At 41.7% G+C, this 25,430-nt stretch overlaps 2 protein-coding genes and 1 long non-coding RNA gene across 13 annotated transcripts in view; 1 reads left to right on the forward strand and 2 right to left on the reverse strand.

The window, feature by feature from the left end:
- fam131ab (family with sequence similarity 131 member Ab) overlaps positions 1-5,711 on the reverse strand; it is a 25,483-nt gene extending 19,772 nt beyond the window's left edge. Inside the window, exons 1-2 of one of the 5 annotated variants that reach the window (XM_086216082.1) lie at positions 5,153-5,711; positions 899-1,038 (exon numbers count right to left, since the gene is read on the reverse strand). Coding sequence is in view for 3 of the 5 variants with exons in the window: in XM_086216078.1 (XP_086072204.1) it covers positions 899-1,038; positions 5,036-5,066 (171 nt within the window). In the remaining 2 variants the exon portion in view is untranslated. Of the gene's footprint in view, positions 1-898; positions 1,039-4,524; positions 4,644-5,035 lie in introns of those variants that run through there. The other 4 variants (XM_086216078.1, XM_086216081.1, XM_086216079.1 and 1 more) reach the window with 4 other exon arrangements.
- Positions 3,785-12,141, forward strand: LOC147254437 (uncharacterized). Its single transcript, XR_015118161.1, has 3 exons — positions 3,785-4,079; positions 7,652-7,794; positions 11,760-12,141. It is a non-coding gene; the product is annotated as an uncharacterized LOC147254437 (long non-coding RNA).
- alp3 (alkaline phosphatase 3) overlaps positions 9,372-25,430 on the reverse strand; it is a 22,551-nt gene continuing 6,492 nt past the window's right edge. For 5 of the 7 annotated variants that reach the window (XM_086216075.1, XM_086216074.1, XM_086216076.1 and 2 more), the window contains 10 exons: positions 25,125-25,241; positions 24,658-24,773; positions 24,067-24,241; positions 20,193-20,365; positions 19,736-19,876; positions 18,029-18,098; positions 15,723-15,857; positions 13,960-14,151; positions 12,091-12,207; positions 9,375-10,383 (listed from right to left, as the gene is read on the reverse strand). In XM_086216075.1, coding sequence (XP_086072201.1) covers positions 10,067-10,383; positions 12,091-12,207; positions 13,960-14,151; positions 15,723-15,857; positions 18,029-18,098; positions 19,736-19,876; positions 20,193-20,365; positions 24,067-24,241; positions 24,658-24,771 — 1,434 coding nt within the window. In that variant the 5' untranslated portion in view covers positions 24,772-24,773; positions 25,125-25,241 and the 3' untranslated portion in view covers positions 9,375-10,066. Of the gene's footprint in view, positions 10,384-12,090; positions 12,208-13,959; positions 14,152-15,722; positions 15,858-18,028; positions 18,099-19,735; positions 19,877-20,192; positions 20,366-24,066; positions 24,242-24,657; positions 24,774-25,124; positions 25,242-25,430 lie in introns of all 7 variants that reach the window. The other 2 variants (XM_086216073.1, XM_086216072.1) reach the window with 2 other exon arrangements.

A 25,430-nucleotide genomic window follows, 5' to 3' on the forward strand; every position in this document is an offset into this window, starting at 1 on the left:
GACGCCGCTGTGCATGTCGAGGACACTGCACTGGCATGTGCGACAGCGTGTTCCTGCTCCTAACAGTATCCAGCAACAACTGAAATACTTTGCAATTAAAAATACATCATTGTTCCTGTACAAACTAAAAACTTACTTTAGTTGGTGAGTTTGAGCTAAAAAATACCAACCAGTTAGAGCTCTTTTCACCCCAGGGGTTGATGAAATCTCTTAGTTAAAACTGTTCTTGAAATACTTTATTCCAAACATGAAATACTGTGCTCGCCCAGTAACATCAACCTGTTTAACGCTCGACATGTTTTAGATTCTTCATAATCCATTATGTTTCAGAAATTAACATAACATATAACATCAACATATTTGATTTTGTCAGTTTTTAACACACATTGCTTGGATCATGTCAACTGTCTCTCAGTCGTGCACTGAAAGGATGATGTAGTTTGTAGGTCAGCGCAGAAGTTAGCATCAGCATTTGTTCCCTCGATCAAAAGCCAATAGGATTTTTACGTGGGATTTTAAATGCAGAAAAATCAACTCTGTAGCAAACAAAAGTTGACTTGCATATTTTGTTTGGCAAGTTCATCCTCAGACATGAAAATCCCTTTCACTATTTTTAAGGAATAAAAGCAATCGCTATGGGTAAAAAGCTAACGTTGTGCATAAACAGGCTCTACCACGGATGCAGGACTTCATCACCACTAGTTCCTTCATGCTTCTTCTCAGTTCAACATAATGACATAAAATTTCTGCAACAACCTCTGTGTTTTGGTTTAGTCACTTGTTGAGACATTGACCTGTTGTCACAGCATCAACCAGCAGGAGGCACCATGGGGGAGATAAAGCTATGTCACAAAAGTAGATCAAGCGAGAGTAAAGAGAGAGAGTGAGTTTGGGGCACCTCGCTGAAGTCCAGTACGCCCAAAGGTGCTGTCAAAATCAGTCTGCGCACCAAGCAGGTCCGCGTGTTCCCCAAAAGTGCAAGGTCAGATAGGGAGCTTGCCACGCTCCAGTCCACGCGCAAAGAACTGTCGACTGCCACTGTCAGGAGGAAGAAATCCACATGAAGATTATAGCCAGTGACCAGTCTTAAAACTCACAGCTCCACACAATTGTCCTGTTAGAATAGTCCACTGGTGCTGGACAAAATAGAAAAACTTGAATATAGCCAATCAGTCTTCATCGTATTGGTCCTTTCACCTGACATTTCAAATATTTCAGAAATCATACGGAGAGAAATCTGACATAATATTTGCTTTTTAGGACTTATTTGAAGAAGCTGAGCCTTCTCTACCGATATGAAGCCAACCTTCCCACTTTAATGTGGTGATATAGGTCATTTTCATTACTGGAGCAAAAATTACTATGAGTTTTAAGAATTGTTCTAATCCTTAGCGCAAGTCTTTCAACTTGCAATTATCATGCCAACCCATGCCTCCACAGGACAGCCTCACCGAGGGGTGACAATGAATGTTTCCATATCTCACTGCAGTGACCCAGCATAGGCACACATTCAAACGCCTCCAAAAAATATAGAAATGGGGGGAGTAAAAATGTGTCTCAGAGGGCAGCTGTGAAACATAAATACTGGAGGAAGAGTGTGATCTGGAGATCAAGTCTTAAATCTAAACTACCGGTAAAACATTTCAATGAGATGGTATTTGAAGATTAAGGTATTATTTATGGGTGTTATAAAACTTAAAAGTGTATTTAGGCAATCCGTGCACTTTCAGGGAGTGTTATATAGCTCTGAAGCACCCTCGTGCTCTGCGTCTATGTATTGACAAACGCCTTTATTACAACAACGACTTGTAGTGAGATAACATGGAATTGGGAGGTGTTCAGGCCCACTCACATGCATTTTAAAGCCATGCCATCATGTCATGCAGATACGACTCGGACAGCAGCCCAAGCTGATTCTATATTTGTTCTGCCCAGTCAAGGAGGGAGGAGAGAAGCAGTGTCACCCGTTCAGCCCAGAATAAGGGACACACTTGTGATGGCATTATGTAATTTGACCTCCGTTGTTATGATAACACATGTCCTACGTCATCAACAAAACCAACCAGACACATGCTGGGAGACCAAATGTCACCAAATAACCTCCTGGAAGCAAACTAGACAGAAGATAGAATATTAAGCCTTCACACATACACAGGTCAGCACCTGGACAGCTCCCACCTGACACGTCGACCCCCCCCCCCCCACCCCCACCCCCACACGCCCACATAACCCTGCGCATGCTCGCCACTCTTCAAATCAGATTTGCGAAACGAGATTAAGAGGTGGGCCTCTAAATGTCAGTGCCTGGCTCCTCTTTCCAACCCTCCACTGCAGGGAGGCGTGTCTAGTTACTGTTTGTGAAAAGAGCATCTCAAATATTGAGTCCAATATCAGGAGCCATCACTCAGCTCAGGTCAAAGAGCTGCCGTTTAGTGTGCTGAGCTCAAGTTGCCCACCAGCGGGATTCAATATCTGCCGTTTAATTGGGTGTGATGAAATCAGATGCCTGGGGTGTATTGTATCGGGGAATGTAGGCCACCTCGCTCAATCAAAGTATTGTTCAGAGGAGTGAAAGATGTGCATGTGTTTTGGAGCATGGTGTCCAGCATGTGGCAGACATCTGAGCCTAGTACATGGAGGCCACACAGGCCTGCTTACCTCAACCCCAGTCAGGAATCTATAGAGCTACATCAGCATCTATCTTTTCAGAAATTAGTTGAACATGAAAAAGACAAAAAAAAATGTTCCCATCTCACATGTAACAGGTTTGTTGTCAGTATTTCACACACTACTTAAGAAACGGTTACAGTTATGCCTGCAGTGCACAAGAGTGTATCTCCTACCGCTGACGCAATGACCCTGAACCAGACCGGGAGCGCAATTTAGGAGCAGGACTGTGAACAGTGACATGAAATTGAAGTGAACAAATGGTGGGATTATTTGAATGAAACACTCAGTAATGGAATGAACCACTGATGTCTTGGACAGATTTAACTTGTAGAGCCAGAATAATGTGGTGTCTTGTCTGTGAGCACCTGGTTGTCATCCCTCTTGTTTGTATTTGTGAATATTCTCAGTCATCCAGGTCATCCTAACTGTCAAAAATAATCAATTTAGGCAACTGGACTCACCTCTTGTAAGTGAAGACGCTTCGCCTCTCATCCAAGAAGCTTCTTCAGTTCTAAATTTCTGGTGGGAAGTATCGGGTATATAAGGAGGAGGGGGGCCTCAGACACCACCTATCACCCACCTACAATGCCGACCTGAGATCCCTCCCCAGGAGGTGCAGCCAGCCTTCACACCTTCACTCAGGTGACCCGAATGACCCCCCCCCCCCCCCCAAGAGGGCTGGGAGGGGTAACGACCCGAAACTGAGGCCGACTCACATGACCATACCTTACGAGCACTTGTTTTTGGCACCACCCCCCTGGGTGGTTATATGCCTGACACTCCCCACCAGAAATTTAGAACTGAAGAAGCTTCTTGGATGAGAGGCGAGGCGTCTTCACTTAGAAGAGGTGAGTCCAGCTGCCTGTACTGGTTCTTTTTGAGGATCCCTCTTGTTTGTATCTGAGGCCCAAAATTCATCTCCTTCCTCTCACTGTGATGTTTTTAAAATACAAATCTCTCCTCCTCTGTCAAAGCAAACGTGAATTACAGTATTTAGTATTTTTTTCTCTAACACAGACTCTCTCTCTCTCTCTCTCTCTCTCTCTCTCTCTCTCTCTCTCTCTCTCTCTAGGTCCCGTTGTCGTGGAAACTGCAGACAGAGCTACCTCGGCGGCACATCTCTCTCTCTCGTCTTTCGGGCTCTTCTCTTAGACTTATGAGCGAATCAAAACAATTAGGTCAAGACCAGTGTGATATAATGACTGGATATGAGAGTCGAACAGGTGGCAGCAATTGACCTAGTGTTCGAAATGTGCGCATACGGTAGATTTATGTTGAGCTTGATTGTCTGAAATTACGCACGCCGCGACGAGGAGGACGGGAACAAGGCGCCATAATGATCAAGTGACTGGAAAGACAGATTACACAACCTATTAGAGGCGGAGAGAAGGTCTGCAAGAAACATGGAGGTGACGGCTAAATCACACGTGGACAGGTTATTGTTACATCACCAGCGAGATGGAGAGGATGGCTGGATGGATGATGGATGGATGGCAAATTTAATTTGTGGCTGCAACAGAGTCAAATAAATGTGTGTGTGTGTGTGGGGGGGGGGTATTTGGGGGGAAAACGCGTCGGAGGTCGGAGCAGCTCAAGACGGGGCACTCGGCCACAAGCGGGTGACACGTACAGCAAAGGTGAAAACACCCGTGTGAGCAAATATATGCGGTAGCAACAGGAAGCTTGTTTCTTGGCAACAAGCAGTTGATCTGCGTGAAAGATGGAGATGGAAGGACATTCACGAGTGCCAGCTCATCTGTGCATCTTACTTTTATTGAAAATAAAAACAATAACATTTTGACGATCCTTAAAATAGGGAATGATAAAGCTGAGGATCTTTGCGCGGTGTCCTACCTTGCAACTGAACTGGGTCAACACGGTTAGAACCATCGTGCCAGGTTGATTCCCCTCGCCGCACCAAAAGCCGCTCAACAACGCATCCTTCAATGATGTCAAGAGCACCTCTGTCTTCTCCTCCCTGCCTCTGACTGCTTACCAAAAAGCTTCTTGCAACTCTCGAAACATCGCGATGTTTAGGCTGCAGACACCACCAGCCCCTTAGCTCTTCCTCACCACCGCCACCCCACTAAAATGCACATATCGCAGACCATTTGACCCCCATTGCATTGAAGTTGTTTCATTGCCGGTCATATAACATGATATATGATATTTAATACCCCTTATTCGTATTAGGCAGCAGCAGCAGCGCGCATCTTGTGCACGTCTTGGGCGCAGCATGCTTTGCACTACTACATAGCCTCTGCACCCGCGAAAGGTTGCAGCAAAACAACAACACAAAAAACAATGAAGAAAAACAGGCTTCTTCTAGCGTGCGTCTACAAGAGCAAATTAAAACAACTCTTACCAACTGGCGCTTTGGAGCTGATACAGCCCATGTTCGCAGCTGCATGTAGAGCCTCTCCAGACAGAAATCTATCACAATTCCTGCCTAATTTGTCTGCATAAGAGACGCCGAGCGTACCTCACAGATCGAAAGCCTCTGTCACTCCCCTCGTCTACGGAGGCTCCGCTGGGTTCCGTTGAAGCAGCAGCGCGCTGCGTTGCTCAGACCGCCGGAGTGACGCCAAGGGCGGGGGGGAGTCCGGCCATCACTTGCGCTCCTCGTCTTCTGTCTCTTCTGTGTTCTTTAGCTTGTTTCAAATCCATTTACGTAAACGCAGTTGTGTCAGCGAAACGTCTAGTTAAGATAATGTCTTGCGTTTCTTGGGCGAGTATCTCAGCCACCAGTTGAAGCTTCGTGTCCCTCAGTTCAGCACCGCAGCGGAAGGACAGCTCTCAGTTAAACAACGCGGGCAGCGGCAGCATGGGTCTCTCCGTGGGCATGGTGGCTTCGGGTCTGGGGGTTCCCCTGTCCTTCTCTGCTGGTCCCAGTCCACACTACCACACGCCAGCACGTCCTACTTGTGGCTGTGCGCTCTGCGTGCGTTCTTGTGGTCGCCCAGTGAAGCAGAGAACCATCAGGTGGTGACACATTAATAAATTCCACGCTTTTCTGCTTATATACTGATGGCAGCGACTTTCCGCCTCCTTGCTTGCAATGTGTTTTTTCTCGGCGAGGTTGAAGTGCAATGAGATGTGATTGGCTGGTGTCACCTTGCGTGGCAGATAACATGGGGAGAAGGGAGGAGCACCAACAAAAGCAGCAAGTTGACGACCAAGTATTGCATTTCTCCTCATCTTTATAGCGAAAGGAACAGAGGATGAGATATTTTATTGTTCCTGCTGTCGCGAACATTCACTTAACCTCGAGTGCTCATATTCTTGTATCTGACGGCAAAATTAAAATCTCATTCTTTCACTTTCACCAAAAAACAAACACTTCATCGCAATCACTAACACCAAACATAGGCAACGTTTCTAAGGGTAGGCCCAACACGCTCCATTCATGTACAGTCTCTTCAGTCAAATGAAGTCATAGCATCTTACGGGGGCGAGAATGAAAAGCAGAAAAGGCCCATTGTGGCCTATTTGTAAGAAACCCACTCTTGTCTCCAGGCAGGTCAGCTCGGAAGCATCTTCATTCTTCCTGCGTCTCTCTTAACGCCCACCAGGACTCTAAACATAGACCCGCACTGCTGCCGGAGATCCTGGGTCCTCTGAGGGGCAATTTTAATTCATCCCCCAACAGAGTGATTCGACAGCCTCTGAATGGATGCTCAGTGGGTGCTTTGAAACATTTATTTATGCCTGCGTAAGGCTCTTCTGGAGATGCTCTCTTATTTGTATTTGGTCCGCTCGTGAGGCTTTATGTGTGTGTCAAATTGAGAGAAAGGACCTCTCACAATCAGCAGAGCAACGCTGACAAATATTTGATGCCGTTTCACTGACCTTCATTTAAATATGTTATATTGTTATAATCATTTCTTTTTTTAAAATCTAAATTAAGCTGTTTTCAGGAAAACTATTAGATAGCAAAGATTCCCGTATTTTTCTAGAGTTGTATCACCATAAACAATTACGGTGTTTGTCTGAGAATGATTTCGACCAATCACCCAAATAGCAGATGGATGGCATAATAAAGTAAAGACGGACAAGTCAAACTTTTAGTACAACAGGTGTTATCATCTTTTAGTGCAAAGTAAACGGGAAGGTTAAAAACGTAGTTTTATTTTTCCTGGGTAAACGAAAACCTCGAATTAATAAGACGCACCGCACATTAAAACGTGAGGGAAATAAAAGTAAATTACAGCGGCCGTGTTCGGTGATCAGGTGAAGACGGTGAGCTACTGTACTTCCTCTTTATTGCAGTACACAGCAGACTCTCATTTCATAATATACCAAAGTTGCGGCAAATCCACTTATTTAGCTCTGTTGCTGCCACGTGGCGATTTATCCGGTGCTCTAGCGCCACTGAACGGAGGGTTAGAGTACCGCAGGCTCCAGGCAAGCAGCGGAGGGAGCCGCAGCACTGAGGAGGGCTCGTTGCGCAATTCTGTATGAATGCTGGGCTGAGAACATGAAGCTGTGCTTGAAAGACATAATTTACAGAAACACGGGCTTTGAAAGAACGAATTCTATATAATATTATTGTGATGATAATGGTGGTAAAACATGTATTTATTCAAACATACAAACAGTGTTACACTAAATGTATTAGAAATACGTTTAAAGGGGCTGTAACAAACCAACCGTGAGATCATGAGTATTGTGTACATAATTAATATATGTAAGCTTGTAGCATTGGTTATTAACAATTGTGAAATGATTTTTTTCTGGTGGGATCGACAATGCATGATTTTAATATTTATCATTCAACCTGTCTACGTGTTGATTTCTACCTGCCCTATAACTTCGTAATCACAAGGCTACTAAAAAAAACCCATCAGAAATACAACGTGTACATCAAGTTTCATGTGGAGACATTTCTATCAAATGAGCAACAAATAGGGAGGTAAAACACAGGGGGAAGATGAGCGTTTGATCACCAGCCTCCATATTCAACTCTTTCATTTCTCATTAGAAAATCTAATGAAGAAAAACGTGACATGAGAGTGTTGAAGAGGAGCCTGGCTGAGAAGAGACACAGTGGAGCAGCACAGAGTGGTAGAAGTTTTGACCCAGACTGGGGACCAGCTGGACAGCCTCTGTCTCCAGGGGCAACAGGTGATGTCTCATCAGGATTCTGCGTGAGAGTCAGTAGGTGATGCAGGAGAAGTGTTGGACATCAGCAGGAGAGCTGACAGGATGACAAGATGTTCCATCTATTTATTCTTTAACTATGATCCTGCACCACACACGTGCCAACCACCCTTTTAATGTTACCAAAGTAGGCCAAATTCTCTCTGCTTTAAGACTTTGTCAAATTATTTAGGATTTGAAGGAGTTGAATTGGTCTCTGAAACTTTTAAACCACATAGAATGTGTTTGTTTTTGCATTTTCATAGTAAGTGGTACCACAGAGCACAGAACTCCGTGAGATTAGTTGAAAGAGTGCAGCAGAATGAAAGACCTTTGCGGCCAACTCTGAAGTCAGCATCACCATGGGTTCATCGGACCAAAAGCCAATGACAATTGGACGCTGGCTTTTCAATCACTGCAAAACAAAAAAACAAAAAAAAAAAGCAGCTCTGTGGCAAACTAAAGGTTGAAACTTCCACATTTTGTTCAGTGAGACCATCTTCACAAAAGAACACCATTTTCTATATTGTTTAAAAGTAAATGCAATCATTAGCTATCATTATTCCATGAACAAATTACACCATTGATGCACAACTTCAACTTCACAACTAGCTTCAGGCTTCTGCTCTTGGTTTGATGACAGTTTTAATACAGGATTGACTGACATGTTTTATTCTATGGGAAAGACTTTGAAATGTCTTCCCCTGAACATATTTCAGGAATTTAACTAAATTCCCTTTCAGAAATCCCATTGAATTTGAGATGAAGGAGCAAGACCTTGCAGGACTCCTTTCTATAATAGGTCATTCTGTGGGATCAGGGACTTTTTTTGCTTCTGGGCAAATTGTCTTCTTTACCCTATCCAAAACACAGTTTAAGATCAACATCTAGTTATGAAATGTAATTTGACGGTTAAATTAGAATCCTATTTTACAGCATGCTTTATATCTAAATGCGGAAATGGGATAATTTAATGAAAGAGCCTCAAGTCAGCCCATAAATATGATGCTTATTTTCACTTCTCCCCTCCGCCATAGGATCTATAAATGGGTCTTGACTGAGCACGTGAAAAGATGAGTGCAGACCAATCATCTGACACTGAAACGATGGCCTCTGGCCATTCTAAATGAGTACAAGGAGAGTCCAAATCAGGTTTAATAAACTCCAAACCCCAACAGATGTCCAAAATAATTACCACAATCTGTCAGGCAAAGATAAAAATAGGTGATCTTTAAATATTTTGCATTATTAATGGACTGCAGTAGTAATGTCATCAAACCCAGCCACCTCAATTAGCACTGCGGATATTGGAAGACAAGATCAAAGGACTGAAGAGTTCTTTTTATACTCTCCTACTCATCTGTGTCACAGCTTTGTAACACAATGAACTAACATTTCATTGGTGGAAATCATATCTGCATCATGTGCCATTTTGGCTCATACAGAAGTCCAAATGCAGTACTGTCTGTGCTGGAGAGTATATAAGCATCATGGAATGCTTTAACTTTTTCTTTTATTTTAGAAAATTGACTGATGAATGATAACGAACATGTATAAGTAGACATTGGGTAAATTTACATTTTAAGACACATTTTGGGGGAAAATTTGTATTTTCAGGATACAGCTGTCATGTACATATTATCTTAGTTAAGACCAAAAAAAATTAATCGGGGAAAATGGTCTATTCTGGGTTTCTACAGAATAACTAACAAATCCGAAATCCAAATAAGTTTGGGTTTTACAGGAAGGTATGGCCTGGAGCTCTGGGCAACCCCTGTCAGGTTGAACTGAAGGTGAAGCATTCCTTCCTGTGTCTGGGATGAGACCCCCATGTAGTGTGAGTCCGTTCATGCAGCCTACAGTGTGTGAGGGTCAGATAAGAAAATAGAAGCTGTGAATGTCTAAATATGACATCAATTATTCACATTTACAGATCCCTTGATATTGATAAAATAACAAACCCAGTTCATGTTCATCAGCCACTTTATTGGTAATTTGTCTTGAAGTAAACAAGATGAATCACCATGGCATGGTTTAGTTCACCCTGGAAAACTTGTTCATCTCATGTAACCACCATCAATCATGCTCTGTTTGAACAAGATACTATAGTAGTGACAAGGTATGTGTTACATATCCTCCCTGCTGAGGTACCCCTGAGCAAGTCACTCAATCCCTGTCCTGTCCTCCTCCATGATCCTGACCTTTGACCTCCCAGTAGTAGCATGTGTATCAATTGGATCCTTTAAGAAAAGGCATGTTAAATCACAACTTTAAGTGTCAGCAGTACACTGAGGAGGCTACTTATCAATACTGCTGAGCCATGAGAGCTTCTGGCCCCGTTCAGATTGTTGGTGGAGGCATGGTGAACCAAAGGCACTGTACCTTGCCCTTTGCAGTGCCTCAAGTCAGCTCCTACACATGCAGCATAGGCCATAGCGTGGGCAATGTAGTTCTGCTCATGTACACCCTGGAAAAGGTGAGCCATGGGCCCACGAGCAAGCACTGCCACATCCTCCCCGCTGTGGGTGGCTGACTCTGTAGGCACTGCGGACAACTGGACATACTCTTTAGTTTCTGGAAGAGAGGTTACATACACACGTTACAACTAAATGCAGTTTTAATTGACTTAAATTTTTTTTTCATCCATTTTAGCAGTAAATCAAATGACTGTGTGCATGCTAAAGAGGATGCTCCCCTCGAAATGTATCCGAGGGTCGAAGGTGTGATTAAATGGTCAGCAACAAATTGTCACATATTGTAAGCAGGACTGTGGAACATATGCTTAATGTTTCACCTTCAGCTCCAATTACATATTCATTATCTCATGTGGTTGCATACTGCACAGAGAAATAAAAAGTTGAAGGATAAGGGTTCATAAAATTCTTCAAAGACAAGAGAGGTGCTTATTGTTTAAAAAGAAATTTTACTGAGGCTCTCGTGTTTATCATCGATGGTTAGACGCTATCCTGACAACTGACCTGAAACTGAAAGATCCACCCATGAATGCATACGAGCCGGTCACAGTTTGTTTTTGCTCCACAACACACTTGAACATCCTAAGTTTAGAACCCCATAGCCAAGCTCATGAAATGCATTTTATCCTGTTTCCACAACCACACGTCAACAGGGCAAAATGTCTGTGATGGATTAAATTATGCAGTAGACCACAGTCAACTCAGTTGTACCGATCCAACACTGACAACTTCTGTTTTGTACAAGTGAGCAGCAAACTGCTGGGGCTGGGTCTTAGCAAGAGGTGAATTGACACAGAGAACATCAGTAAGGACAAAACAAGCTTTGACGACCCAACCAAGTAGAGGGTTCATGACCCTAAATGACTTCCTGTGAATTTGGATGGATTCAACAGGCTGCATTTCTATAATTCATCAAAACACCCTGAAAATTATCTCAACAATATCATTCACAATTATTGTTATCGTTGTAGTGAGAACTCAATCTACTTGTGTTAGAAAGATTTTTCAACCGTATATTGATATTTATTGGTACGGTTATCATTCTATTTGCAGGACAGCCTATTTTAGCAGATTGTTTTGGTTTACTGCTGCTTTATATCCATATGTCCATAGGCTAGAAAGTGACACCAATGTCGCCAAATGTGGAAATGAGCAACTATTTACTAACAAGTTGTCAGTTTCAAGGGTGATATGTAGTGAGGGAGGTGTGACTAAATATCCGGTTTGAGTGTCATTTCAGTAATGAACCACGATGCTTTCGCCATTATCTATAGATGCCAGTCATATTACCTTAACTGAACTATTTCTTTCCTCCTTTATACAGAAGGAAATGCAAATTAAAAATGTCAGAGAGCCCGAGTGATTACATTATCAGGAAAGGTTATTTCGTATTGTAGGACAGAGATCTAAACACAGAGGGATAAAATTTAAAGGTCAATCCAGTTGTTTTAACTTCAATTCTCTATGTGTTTGCAGCTATTCTGTCCTTGAACACCATCTGGACCCATCCATCCATCCATCCATCCATCCATCCATCCATCCATCCATCCATTTCTATACCACTTATGGGTCGCGGGGGGGCTGGAGCCCTATCCCAGCTGACATAGGGTGAAAGGCAAGGTACACCCTGGATAAATCTTGCTCAAGGATACTTCGACATGGTCACCGGGGGAAGTGAGGACCAAACCAGCCACCCTTCGGTTGCTAGATGGCCACTCTACCTCTGAGCCATGTTGCCCCACCCTCTGGACCCTCCAAAGAAAATAGGTCAAAGTGGTAAAATGAAGGAAAAGTTAGCGTGACTTACTGGTGTCGACATTGCGGATGTCAGGTCGTTTGCCGTTGGTGATTTTGTGTCCAGGCCCATTTCCATACATCAGGGTGGTGTACGGCAACATGTCTGAAGCCCACAACGGAGATTTACCTGGAAAAATAAAGGAAGATTATCGACATTACATTTGATTCATCATTCTTAATTCTCAATCCTTGTTTTTTACCCGCTCTGCCACAAAGGGCCACACTCACTCACTGATCATGTAAATGAACTACTCACACACACACTCTCTCTCACACACACGCACACACACACACACGTACACACACAGAGGGTCTCTAGATCCCTGCAGGACTGAAGCTTGTTGCGTTTAACAGTGTGTCTCTCTCCAGACAAGCAATTAGCCTGGCAAGTCTCCCTGTTGATGTACAGCTCAGAGTTTCACAAGCACATTAATCACTTCTATACCGCTGAGAGGAGGAAGATGAAGATTAAGAGGAAGAGGAGGAGGAGGAGGAGGAGGACGAGGAGGAGGAGGAAGAGGGTAAAACAAGGATAGGAATTTATCAATATAGGGTTTGGGAGGGAAGATTATGATGTATTTTTGGTAAATCTCAAAATATGATATGAAAATATGATTACGATGTGATCATTAGAGGAAAAGACACTGACACTTACAGAAAAAAACTTTTCCAAAATCAACTAGCAGCTCCTATTGGAAAACAGACCAGCCTCACTAATGTATGGAGGTGACTAAACAAAAAAGTTATCTCATTTCTCTCAAAGGAGTAGGGGTTTATGCTTTTTATGTGACATATAGACGATGACACTTCTGCAGCTTTTGTGTACATTTTTTTCTATTTTCCACTACATTTTGAATATTTTGGGAAACAGTGATATACCAAAGCCGACACATTCATATTCTTATGTACCATTACCATTTTAAGACATCTATTCCTTTGTCGACAGTGCTGGGAAGTTTATACTCAACTGCGAAAGTAGAAGGCAGGGCTGAGGACTGAACAGCACACATATTACTTGTTGTACAATATAGGGTTCGTGTAAATAATGGGAAGGTACATGATCAGTGAGCCAAAAAAGCAATATTCTCCACCTCGGCCCTCAACAGATCTACTGAAATGCTGTTTTTTTATGTAAAGTAGTATCATCTGTATAGAATAGAAAAAACACCTCACTTGAGCAGGCAGATTTTAAATAGTTCAAGAATATTAATTAAAAAAAATGCTCTCAGGACACTTCCCTGAGGAGCCCCACAGGTGAGGGGCCACAAAGTCCTCTATTAACATCCATCTTTTAAAATCTCCCTGCATAAGAGAATTGAACCCATATCGTCAGTTCATTTGGATGTGGCAGGTGCATCACAGTTTTTAAACCTCCAGGTAGAGGAGCAATAAATGTGATGGTTAAAAGATGGAGACCTGACAGAGTAGAAGGAATAAGAAAGTAAGGTTGATAAAGATGCTCCGAAGGAAGATTAACAGGCTAGAAAGAGCAGCAGAACCTTAGCACAGTGAGAGAGACACAGGCATCACCCTCCATGGTCAGAAACAGGTGGAAAGAAGAGAGACAGGAAGAGAGAGAAAGGCTGCTGGCTGTATACTATTACCTCGAGTGTAATTGCGGGGGGGACAGAATGCGGAGGAAATGTCAAGCTGCTGGTGGCAGAAACACTGAGTGATATCTCACACACACACACACACACACACACACACAAAAAGAAAATACCACCTTAGATTCCTACGATCATGTGCTAAAAAGGCATTATGGGAGAGGCAAAAGTTGGAAGAAGCTGGAGCTGATCAAATGGGAACAACCACTGTATGTTCAATCAAACCTAGTACTACAAGAGGAAGCATAAATAGAGAGAAAAGGTCTAATTACCCAGAATGCTCTGTCCTCGGAATGGGTATCCATTGAAGGTAAAAGGATGGGAGTGGTCAGCCATCACTATACTGAGAGTTTCTACTTCATTGGTGAGTTCAAGACCCTTGGCAATGGCATAGTCAAAAGCAACTGCCTCGTGAAGTGCCATGTACGCCCGGCCAGCATGGTGAGCCTGGTCGATACGCCCACCTGCAGGGAGAGTGACAATCAGATAATGAAAGAGATGACAAATCAGTGTCAAAATTTAAAAAGAAACCAACATCTATTATTGTATTGCTCTGCATTTGATTGTGGAAATTGTTTTTTTTTTTTTTAAGGTAAGAAATTTGTCAGATGAGTCAAAATACTGCAAATGTGTGGCTCCTGTATGTCATGCACATACACCAGAGCAGAGTGTTACAGTCAAGATGAAGCTTCAATCATGGACTTGATTAAAGCATCACTTGATTAAGTTGCTCACAAAGCATCAACTTAAACTTGACTTTTGTTCAACCAGTCTTGCTTGAAAAATGTTACTCTCGAGTCTTGACTACATACAAAGCAAAAAAGAAAAAAAAATCGTAAAATTCTCTAAAGCAACTGGTAAGCGCTGCATACCTTGAATACTTAATGCATTATAATGAACCACTACATTGGTGTAAACAACATAGTCACTCTGTGACTTCAATGTAGGCTTGAAAAACCCCCAACTTGCCATTGCTATATGACTTGTAATAGAAAGTTCACTCATCCTGGATCTCTAGAAACTTGACTTCTTGTCTGAAAAGACTTGTGCAACCCATTGCATCAGAAGTTCTGAAAAGGTTGGTATTGATAAGGGATATGAACACTGTAAGATCACGACGGACAAACAAAGTGAGCCCCTCTCCAAAATTGTATGGCTGGATAGATAACAAGTTGATATGTCCTTCAAAGTTGAGCTTCTGCATTTCACCTCACATTGTTAGAGCTGAGCAGACGCCTCATTATTTAAACAGACATACAATAATTGGAATAAAAACACAGTTTTGGAGAGGGACTCATTTTGTTTATCAGTGAGTCAAAGTTGAATTTTAGAGCAATCATCTTGCTGAGAGATCAAGCTCATTCTTTTACCTTTTCCCCACTCCTATTCTCTCCACTTGCCATAATGTAAAGTGAAGAAGACTTCAGGTAATAAGTTGCAGCCTTAGTAAGCTGTCAGTGATTGGGTGCGCCATATGCCTGCTTCTATTTATACATTTGCTTGTTATTTTGGAAAAAAAAAAAAAGTGAAGACACTCAGTTGTACCACGGAGTCCCCAGGCGCCTGCCTCAGATTAAAGGAGAGATGGATTAGGTGGCCAGTGAGGCAGCCGTGTGGAACAGAAACACATCAGCTGACCACACTCTGCTCTGACACACTGCAGCACACTCATTGCTGTATGCACAATCGATATCAAGTCACTGGATCTACTGCAGGTACACTATGTTCTCCAACACAATGTATTGTGTATGTTGTCACTACAGCATTTATGACAAGTACCACCCCAAAATAACACAGTGTCAGTTGCTTATATATACAGTATATATGTAAGCACATCTGTTTGTCATCCGTCATCTGGACACCCTTAGTGACAATAACAGGATCAGTGGTTCAATTGATCCACAAGGACACACCACATGCTCTTTCGTATTTTTAGCAGCACATTCTACTCCCCGGGGATTTCATTATCCAACCTTTGACTGACAGATTAAGTAACCAAGAGAGCGTAGAAGGTGCCTGAAGCCCCTTTTCTCACCCTCCACTAGCAGGAAGAAGCCTTTAGGGTTTTTCTGTAGGATGCGGATGGCCTTTTCTGTGGTCTCAATGATGGATGGGTCCATTTTTGGGTCCCTCTCTGCTTCAAAGCGCAGATCACCTGGTTCAAACAGAGCTGAGGGAAACAAGAGGAAAACCAAATAAAATAATGCAACAGCCAAGGTGGTGTAGGAAATTCTATATTTATCTGCCTACAGTGGAGGAGCAGTTCCTGTCCTCCTCTTGTCTCTATATTCACCACATAGGAAGTGAATAATCACACTGTAGGCTCAAGGCAAACTACAAAGCAGCTGAGGAAACCCAGAAAATCATGATTCCCATCTCTACCACCTCTTCACACTGAGAGAAGAAGAAACATGATGCTACATCCATCTGCAGCGATGATGCCCAAAAACCATTATTTCAATGAATACTAATAGGGAACAAATTGCAGGAATCATCAAGAAGTGTTTTAAGGAACCAGAACAACATATCTCCTCTCAACGCCAACCGGTCAAGGCAGATGGCCACCCACTCTGAGCCTGGTTCTGCCTGAGGTTTCTTCCTGTTAAAAGGGAGTTTTTTTTCTCGCCAACGTTGCCAAGTGCTTGTTCATGAGGGAATGTTGGGCCTCTTTCATTTGAATTAAAGAGTAAGGTTCTACACCTGCTCTTTGCGTTGAGTGCCTTTAGATGACTTTTGTTGTGATTTGGCACTATATAAATAAAGATTGATTTATAAATTAGCATCTTTCTTTTCATCACCCACGCATTGAAGTCTATCACTTTTGGTACTCGTTGGCGTTGAAAACTGGCCTAAGCTGTCTGACATAAAACCACATGTGATTGCAGCAGAGGAAACTAAAATGACCCTCTGGGCTGTCTGTGAGCAGTCCTACTTTCTTCAATCTCAGATCATCTTGCTCAAATTTGAATTTACAGTATTTTTAAAAATGTCATCAGTGAAGTCTTATGAACATTCAAATATCTGTGTGATGTGACAAAGTGACAAAACCATGGAGAATTAACACCCTCCAGTTTGTCTGAGCTCTCCAGAGCTCATTGTTTGGATAATACAGTGAACAATTATTCAGTGTCTGCTTAGTCCTTCTACTTATAAATGGTAAATATCAATTGGTAACAATCTCCTGATACATAGATGAGTATTTTAAAAGATATTTACTTCTGACAACAAGGGAGACAAAAACAGAGTTAAAATAAAATAAGATTAAATATTGGACTTATATCCCTCAAGCTGCCAAAGACATGACTCCAACTGAATGGTAACACTGGTTGCTTAATGTTGTACCCATCTAGGTCATCCCTGACTCTTCCCTCTTTATGACATGTTGCTCAACATTTACTTGAACAATCGAGCTTCAAGACTAAGTCAGTTCTTCTTCAAGACTAACCGTGTTTCGGCCTCAGTTTCTGTTCCATTTCTGATGAAAAGCATCGAATATTTTTGATATTGGAACTGAATGGAGGGTGACACGGTGGTGCAGTGGTCAGCACTGTCGCCTCACATCAAGAGGGTTTGGGTTTTGAGTCCCGGCTCCATCACGGGATCTTTCTGTGTGGAGTCTGCATGTTCTCCCTGTTCCTGCGTGGGTTCTCTCTGGTACTCCAGCTTCCTCCCACAGTCCAAAGACATCAAGAGGGGACGAGGCTGATTGATACTCTAAATTGACCGTAGGTGTGACTGTGAGTGTGAATGGTTGTCTGTCTCTATGTGTTGGTCCTGTGATGGACTGGTGACCTGTTCAGAGTGAACCCTGCCTCTCGCCCGTTGACGCTGGGATAGGCTCCAGCCCCCACCACTTAGCAGGATAAGTGGTAGAAAATGGATGGATGGATGGATGCATAGATGGATGTAACTGAATGGAAATTTTACTTCCAGAACCATAGCCACTCTAAAGGTGGGCAGTCACTGTTGCGGTCTATTAACTGAAAATTTGGACAAATGGATCAGATCAGATTATATTGCTAGGTAAACATTAAGAGAGATAGAAGCTGTTAGCTGTGCCATTGTAGTATAATAGTGATACAATTAAGACATCATTTAAATTATTACAAAGCAAAAGAGAGTTCACAAATCCATGATAATCTATGACAAAATGAAATAAAAACACAGCAAGAACATGTCATCTCAGCTATTAACTCAGCTAAAATTAAACCGAAGCTACTTCTTGCCTTACAGATTAGAAGATTAAAGGATGAAATGAGTGGGCTGGTGCATCTTTTGATGTTGTGTGATCATATACTGTCCTACTGACAGTCCTGAGAGGTCAAAACATCTCCAACTCACCCATGAGGTAGTCTGTGGTTTCAGGGTCAACAGCATCAAAATCCGTTCTGTTCCATACATAGTGGGCTACCTGTGTGACACACAGAATATCAACATTCTCACACTGAGGCTTGTAGAAGTGAGTCATCGAATGTGCTTTTCTTTGCTGCATGAGTCATACGTTGTCATACGTTGACCTTAAATACCCTTAGCTGGGTTAGCTAGAAATCTATATGCATTACATATACAACAATCACCCACAAAATACAGTAAAAGTGGGATGGAACTGTTGAATTTAAACATTCTACATTAGAGATTGTCAAAGTGGATAGCAGGCCTCCCAGTTAGAGTTTCAGAAAAGTGAAAAAATATTAAATTATGAAAAGAAAATCCCATTAGCAGCCTAATGTATGTGATTTGATTAAGGATTCCTTCAGAGAAACAGTCATTTTATAGAGTTTACTGATTTCCTATTTTCTCTCCGTCTGAAATTAATAAATGCTTTAACACAGATTTAATTATCTAATGTATTTGATGCAGTCTAAACTTGTGTCAAACTGCAAAATGAGCAACACTGACTCAATTGTTCAGTGTTTATGAGATTAAATAAGATCCCATAATCTGATCAAGTAAACACAGGAGAGGGCCCCATTTTCCAGCTTGGTTTGATCGAACCCCCACAATCTCAGACCCAGAGAACCCCTGCCCTATTAAAGTGACCCCAATTCCATGTAGTGGCAGCAGCAGTGTCACTATTTGAAGTAATACATTTTTCAGCCTTGGCACCAACTACTGGTCAGAGGCTATGTGTTTTTTGGTTGTTCCTACGTCCATGTGTCCCATTCTTCTCAACAGAATGTCAAGAACTCAAGGATAAATTGATGATTTTGGTGGTCAAAGGTCAAGGACACTGTGACAGGCACATGTTAAGGAGCTATTAAAAGGCTTTGCAGTATTTCTACTTCTATATAGTATGGGAATTAGTCACAAATTTCTGAAGTTATTCCAATGATTAAATACTTCGTTTGTAACAAGTAACAACATTATGTCAGCCCCTTCAAGTGGATTTAAAATACAATTTGCCATGTCTTGGAAAAAAACACAATGACAATATGAGAATTGATATCATGTCAATATGAGAATCGACACAATGTCAATATGAGAATTTGTATAAGACATAAATAAATAAATAACCAGCAGTCACTTCAGCTGTCATAGTCTGTACCTCAAAAACAACTGCAGAAGTTGAAGTTTCCAAGCTTCCAATGTTGGAATTTCAACTTCGCTCAGCTCCAACAAGAGGATCAACACGTTACAATAAACCAGTGTACCACTGATAACTTACACAGAAGTTAAAACAGCAGCTGAGAAGTTTTGGAGTTTGTTCATCTTTGAATGAATAAAAACTAAAATATGGAGTTCGTATTATCCTTTAACTTCTAACAAACTTCCCCAAGGTCGAGCTACCTTTAAAATAAAGTTTAATAACAAGTACTCTGAACTGATTAATTTTTTCAAACTGTTCTCCATTCAATATCAATTTTCTCAGCTGCTGTTTTCATTTATCAGTATGAGATTAAAATTTGAGTGAGTAATAATTTTACACATTGCTGACTTCCCACAGTTTGTCATTTTTGCAGGCTTTGCATCAGAGCCTCCACTGAAGCTATAAATGACATAATTCTCGTATTATCTTGGTCTCTGTGTGCGGTTAAACAGAAGTGCTACCTTCCCCATTTTCAGCCGCTGCCATTCACTGATCAGGTTGCGTCCATCTTGTCTTTTTCCCCTGGAGGAGAAGTCTCTGGGGTATTCTGGGTCCTTTGTGCCCTTTGGAGTCATATACTTCCTACCACCACCAATAATCACCTGCAAATAAACACCCACATATAAAAACGTACCACTTGTCCTCCCTCATGTTACACATAAATTTGTGACTTCGCAGACTCTCTACATGTTTTTTTCTGTGCTCATTTTAGTCATCCACACAGTACTCCTTGTTCCTGACATCTGTTGTGTACCTCTTGTAAGCGGCTTGTAAAGACTTTCCTCTTAGAAAGGGTACACACATCAGGCATTGGCTTGCTGTCCCGAAGGCTAATTGAGGCTTAAATTAGGTAAGTATAAGTTTGTGTGCAGGAACATTTCATTAATGTGATCTATTGCAAGTGATGGAGAACCTTACATCTATGTCTGTATTCTTGAGGAGCTGAGAGGAGATGTCATTGCAGCCTTCCTTCTTTGCAGAACTAGGCATGTCAGCATCACTGTACCATTTCCTGCTGGCACTGTGGGCATAGCTGGTTGCTGGGGTGGCATGTTGTACCCGAGTAGTTGTTACAAAGCCAACAGACTTGCCTGAAATGTACACAGTTGTTTTAAATATGTTGGATGCAAATGTATAATATTTAACACTTTTAAAAGTCAAAAGTCCCCAAATTCACAGACAAACTGAGACTTTCAAGGTTAAGAAAAAGAAAAAAAAAAACACCACCGTGAAGACCAAAGAGCTGCCTTCAAAGGCCATGGGAAAAGATGTGGAGAAACACCAAGTAAGGTTTAGTTCTAAAGAATATTCAATATTTTGAACATCCCACAAAGAACCATCAAATCCATCATGAAAAGGAAAAGCATGTCAGACCTTCAAAAGAAGACTGTCAATCAATTCCATATTTGAGGCAAAATACTTCGAGAATCTACCAGAGGGCCGATGGTGCAACAAAACAACGGTTAAAAAATACCAAAACAATATTCAGTCAGCGTTTACCTAGAAGCTGATCTGGACTGGTAAGATGAATGGAGCCATAAAAAAAAATACAAGACTGGGTGTGTACTTCAAATTATACCAGAAGAATTGCCCTTAAATGAGCTAGAACTACACTACAATTGTTCACAAACAATCCCCATCCACAGAGTCTGATCTTTTTTGTTTTTGTTTTTTTTTTTTGCTGAGAAAATTTGGTAGAAATTGCATTCTCTAGATGTGCAAAGCTGGTAGAGCAATTTGCAAAAAGGACGTCTTGTAAATCGCCATCGTCATTGTCGTCGTCGTCCTCCGTTGTCCTCATCCGGGTCCGGACCGCATGGGCAGCAGCCTCAGCAAGGCAACCCAGACCGCCCTCTCCCCAGCCACTTCACCAGCTCTTCTGGGAGAATGCTGAGGCGTTCCTAGGCCAGCCGAGAGATACAATCCCTCCACTGTGTCCTGGGTCGGCCCCGAGGCCTCCTCCTGGTTGGATGTGCCCGAAAAACCTCCCAAAGAAGGCATCCAGGAGGCATCGTCACAGATGCCCGAACCACCTCAACTGGCTCCTCTTGAAATGGAGGACAAGCGGCTCTACTCTGAGTCCCTCCCGAATGTCTTGTAAATCAAATGGTTAAGAAGCCTAACGATAGCCATTTAAATTCATGGTTGCAGCAGCGTAAAATAAAAGTTCAGCACTGTATATCATTCTGCTGAGAGAAATATTCAACCCCTCATACTATATTTCAATGTCTGCAACACTTCATCATATGAAAGTACACATAAATTAAAACTTCAGAAACCTTGGGTGATGCCTCTAAGAGTCAAGCTATAAGGAAAAGAGACTTCTCCCCAAAAGACTTAAGAAAGCTACCTCCTTCTTTTTTCTCCTCCCCCAAAATGTTCAGTTTACATCAGTATGCAGACTTTTGACTTGATTAGTTGACCCCAAGATATCTCTAGTACAAACTGGACCGCTACATCATATTTGTGTCTGCTGTATATTAGATTCGGATCGTCAAACAACATATTTGTCTATTCCCAATTTGCCTCTTAAATTCCTATTTTCACTGACCAAAGAGAATATTGGTATTTCAGTCAATGAATGCAAAAACAGCCATATAGTGTAAAAACCTGCACATATATCATTCTATAAAGTGAAGCCTCATCATTCAACTGTAGCAACATGAAAAAGAAGAAAGCAAAAATGTGTTTGACTGGAGGAGATTTTGAATCCCTGGATTGCTGCCATCCAAGCTTGTGAACCTTTATAGCAAAGAGATAAAAAGATATAAAAAAAACAAGTTTTTGAAGAATTTATTTTCTTCTTTTTTGATCAGGTTTATCGTTTTGAGATTCCCTTAGATTTGTCTTCTCCTTTGGAGTAGCAGAACAATGAAATGCAATGGGTTTAAAAAGATTCCATATATCCTATTTTTGTCTGCTGTGTCAGGCATGACCCTGGATGAATTGTGGATGAATAATGGGAACTCCTTCCTATACCCTGGTCTACTTCTTCGTTTTTTCATCACCCATCTCCCATCATCTCTGCTTGTGTGTGCAGCACGACCATGCATGACCAGCTGGGAGTACCGACAGGCTCTGACCTTAATGAGTTATGGTTTTGTATAATAGAAAAATTCATGTTTTCATTGAACATAGTAACACAGTGTATATTCCTCTTGGTAAGGCCCCTAACATAACAACAAACATGAACAGAATCTGTGTTATTCACATCCCTCAGTGGAGAGGAGAATCACACCCAAACACACTTGGCACACAACGCTAGGATTGATTCCTTTTTCAATTGTTAAACCATTTGAGACAAAATTGTATTAACTGTGAATAAATTACTTCATATTATATCAAATGGTTACTGTAGTGGTTATTGTGCTCTTCACTGCCGCTGTTCTGGACTGGAGGACCATGGAATATAGAGGTCACTAAGTGACTATAAAATGACTTTAGTAAAATATTACTTGCACTTTTGAACCAGTTAATGCATTTATGACAGAAGTATTTGATGGTGTTATGGTCACATCAAATACAGTGGTCTGGTGGAAAAAGCAAGACAAAATAAAACACCCTGCCCCCCTGTATTGCAGGGGTCAGGTTAATGCCAGGCTCTGTGCGTGTGCGTGTGCGTGTGTGTATGTGTCCGTGTGTGTGTGTGTGTGTGTGTGTGTTATGAGATATTTATGGCTGTTGATAACACAGGAACATGATAGGAGTCAAGGTGCCTCCCTGTGCAGCACATTATCCTGCAGCGTAACCTGCGGCCTCAGGCTGCTGTCGTCTGGGCTCCCTGGTGGCTCTGTAATACCACTCTGGGGCATCGCGACTCAGAGCAGAGCGCTCAGCTGTAAAATCTGGTTTTGCTGAGGCAGTGCAACAACCTGAGGGATTTCTTTTATCAGGAGCCACAACTTGAGTGTGACATGGCTGGGATGTCAGTGTTCGGCCTCCCCCTCGCACACAATCCCATTTGTTGCCTCAATCAAGACACAGTTGGAGGGCCTGTTGCTTTTTTATTCTATTGTGCTTTGCTATAACTTTTTAATTACTGTGATTAGTTGATTTTGTTCTCCATATTTTATACATTTCGCATTTCAAGGAACATTAATGAATCCTTGGTCAAACAATGAATTAATCAATTAGTTATGAGTAAATTATTGACAGTGAGTATGCTGCATGCGTCAATCTTCCATTTCAACTGTTTTTTTTCAACCTCTACTTCATTAGCTGCATATAAACAGTACAAGCAGTAAGAAGGACATTTATTTCAAAATCACGTGTGCTTTCTTGTGGATTTCATACCATCTATAAATGTTCATGGATGAATGTATAACCTCTTTAGATGCTGGTTGCACTGTGTGTTGATATGTAATGTGTGAAAGCAGCTGAAGCCTCAGAGAAAGTTTCACAGTGATTGAGTTTGAAGTGCACTAGTCACTTTTTTTGTGTGCTTACGCTGGTTTTTATATTATTTGAAATTTAAGAGCTTATTTAAACACCTATGTTGGTTGTAGGCAAGTAAATTCTTAATTTCTTACACATTTTCACAGTGTTTGGTTTTTACTCACATTTAGTTGAGGATATTTAGTTTGGGGATTTTTATTTAATCATTTTGAACGAACTTGGAACTCTTAAGAGTTTGCAAGTCTCAAGACAATGATCTGTCATATTTTAAGAATATCTTAAAATGTAAACTTAAGACTGTAATTGCATCCTTCTGGTTCTTTTTTTAAGAATAGATGAAGCACACGTCAATTACTTATATTCTATTATGTTCTATTATGTTCTGTGCTAGTCCTACCAGCATCTTTGGCCCATTTCAGGATAGATGTGACTTCATTGCCCTTCTGACTTTTGCAGATTCCGTTGCGAGCAGCGGCACTGACTCCAATGGTGTTCAGGTTGGTTTTCACTCCACACAGATAAGCAGTGGCCGTGGCTGCACTGTCTGGAATCTGGAAGTCCACACTGTAGGTCTGCAATGCCGAACAAATATGAGCTTTAACCAAATACACTCTTGAGAATAATTGGTTTCAATCTCAGTATCTCTGTGAAAATTTTGTTAAAAAAAAAACCTCTTTCTGTAAGTTTAATTGTTTAAATAATCACAACTTCAAAATTGATCAACTAAACTCCAAAAAGGATGTGAAAATATTTCTGAAGCTCTTCTTCTGCATATTCATATTCATAGGTTATTTTCTAATAATTTGTAATAATTTGAAATGGATGGACCGGCGACCTGTCCAGGGTGAACCCCACCTCTCGCCCGTTGATGCTGGGATAGGCTCCAGCCCCCCCGTGACCCTTACTAGTAAGGAATAAGCGGAAGACGACGATGGATGGAATTTGAAATGGTTTGTGTGTGTGTGTGTGGGCGTGTGTGTGTGCATACCTTAGCCAAGCCCACATTGGGGAAGGTGTCCATGGTCATCACTGTTTCCTCGCCTGTCTGGTTCTGCAGCTGTCCCTTCAGGATACGAGCCGCTGTGTAAGTTGTGATTCCCATACCTAATGTGCGCGCGCGCACACAAACACACACACACACACACACACACACACACACACACACACACACACACACACACACACACTTACTTTCCACTAATATTATCCTTATTATTAAAATCATTTGCTCGATGAAGTCTTTTTGTTGTGTGTTCCTGCTGTAAACATCAAAATTTCCAGCTGATTGGCAGTATCTTTTCATAACTATTTTGGGTCAAACTGACAGGAAACAGGAGTGACATAATAATTGTCAAAAAAGTAGGGGAAGACAGTCAACAGAGTGTGCTTGTCTTGATAACTCATTTAGCCATATCATACTATTATGTGAGGAAATGACTGTGTTGTGTAACCTACCGTCTCCAAGGAAAAACAGGATGTTCTTGGCCACATTAGTGTTCAGCTTCCTGTCAAGTGCTGTTTGCAAAGTCTTCCGGGCTTGTGACCTCCAGAACTCTGGGTTCTCCTCCTCAACTATAGCCAAGCACATGGATCAGAATATGATCAGTGCAAAAATATTTATATAAAGTGCAGAATTAAATTGTTGGATCAGTTTGTTTTACGGCTTCAAAGCCAAAAGCAGCTACAACACGGAAGTTGTAGATTAAAGCACCGCATGTCCTTTTTGCAGATCATGTATCCCAGAGCAGGTTTGTCTTTACA

This window comes from Aulostomus chinensis, chromosome 10 (assembly GCF_037954235.1).
Source record: "Aulostomus chinensis isolate RoL2024-O1b breed Wild chromosome 10, RoL_Achi_v1.0, whole genome shotgun sequence".
Taxonomy (NCBI): Eukaryota; Metazoa; Chordata; class Actinopteri; order Syngnathiformes; family Aulostomidae; genus Aulostomus; species Aulostomus chinensis.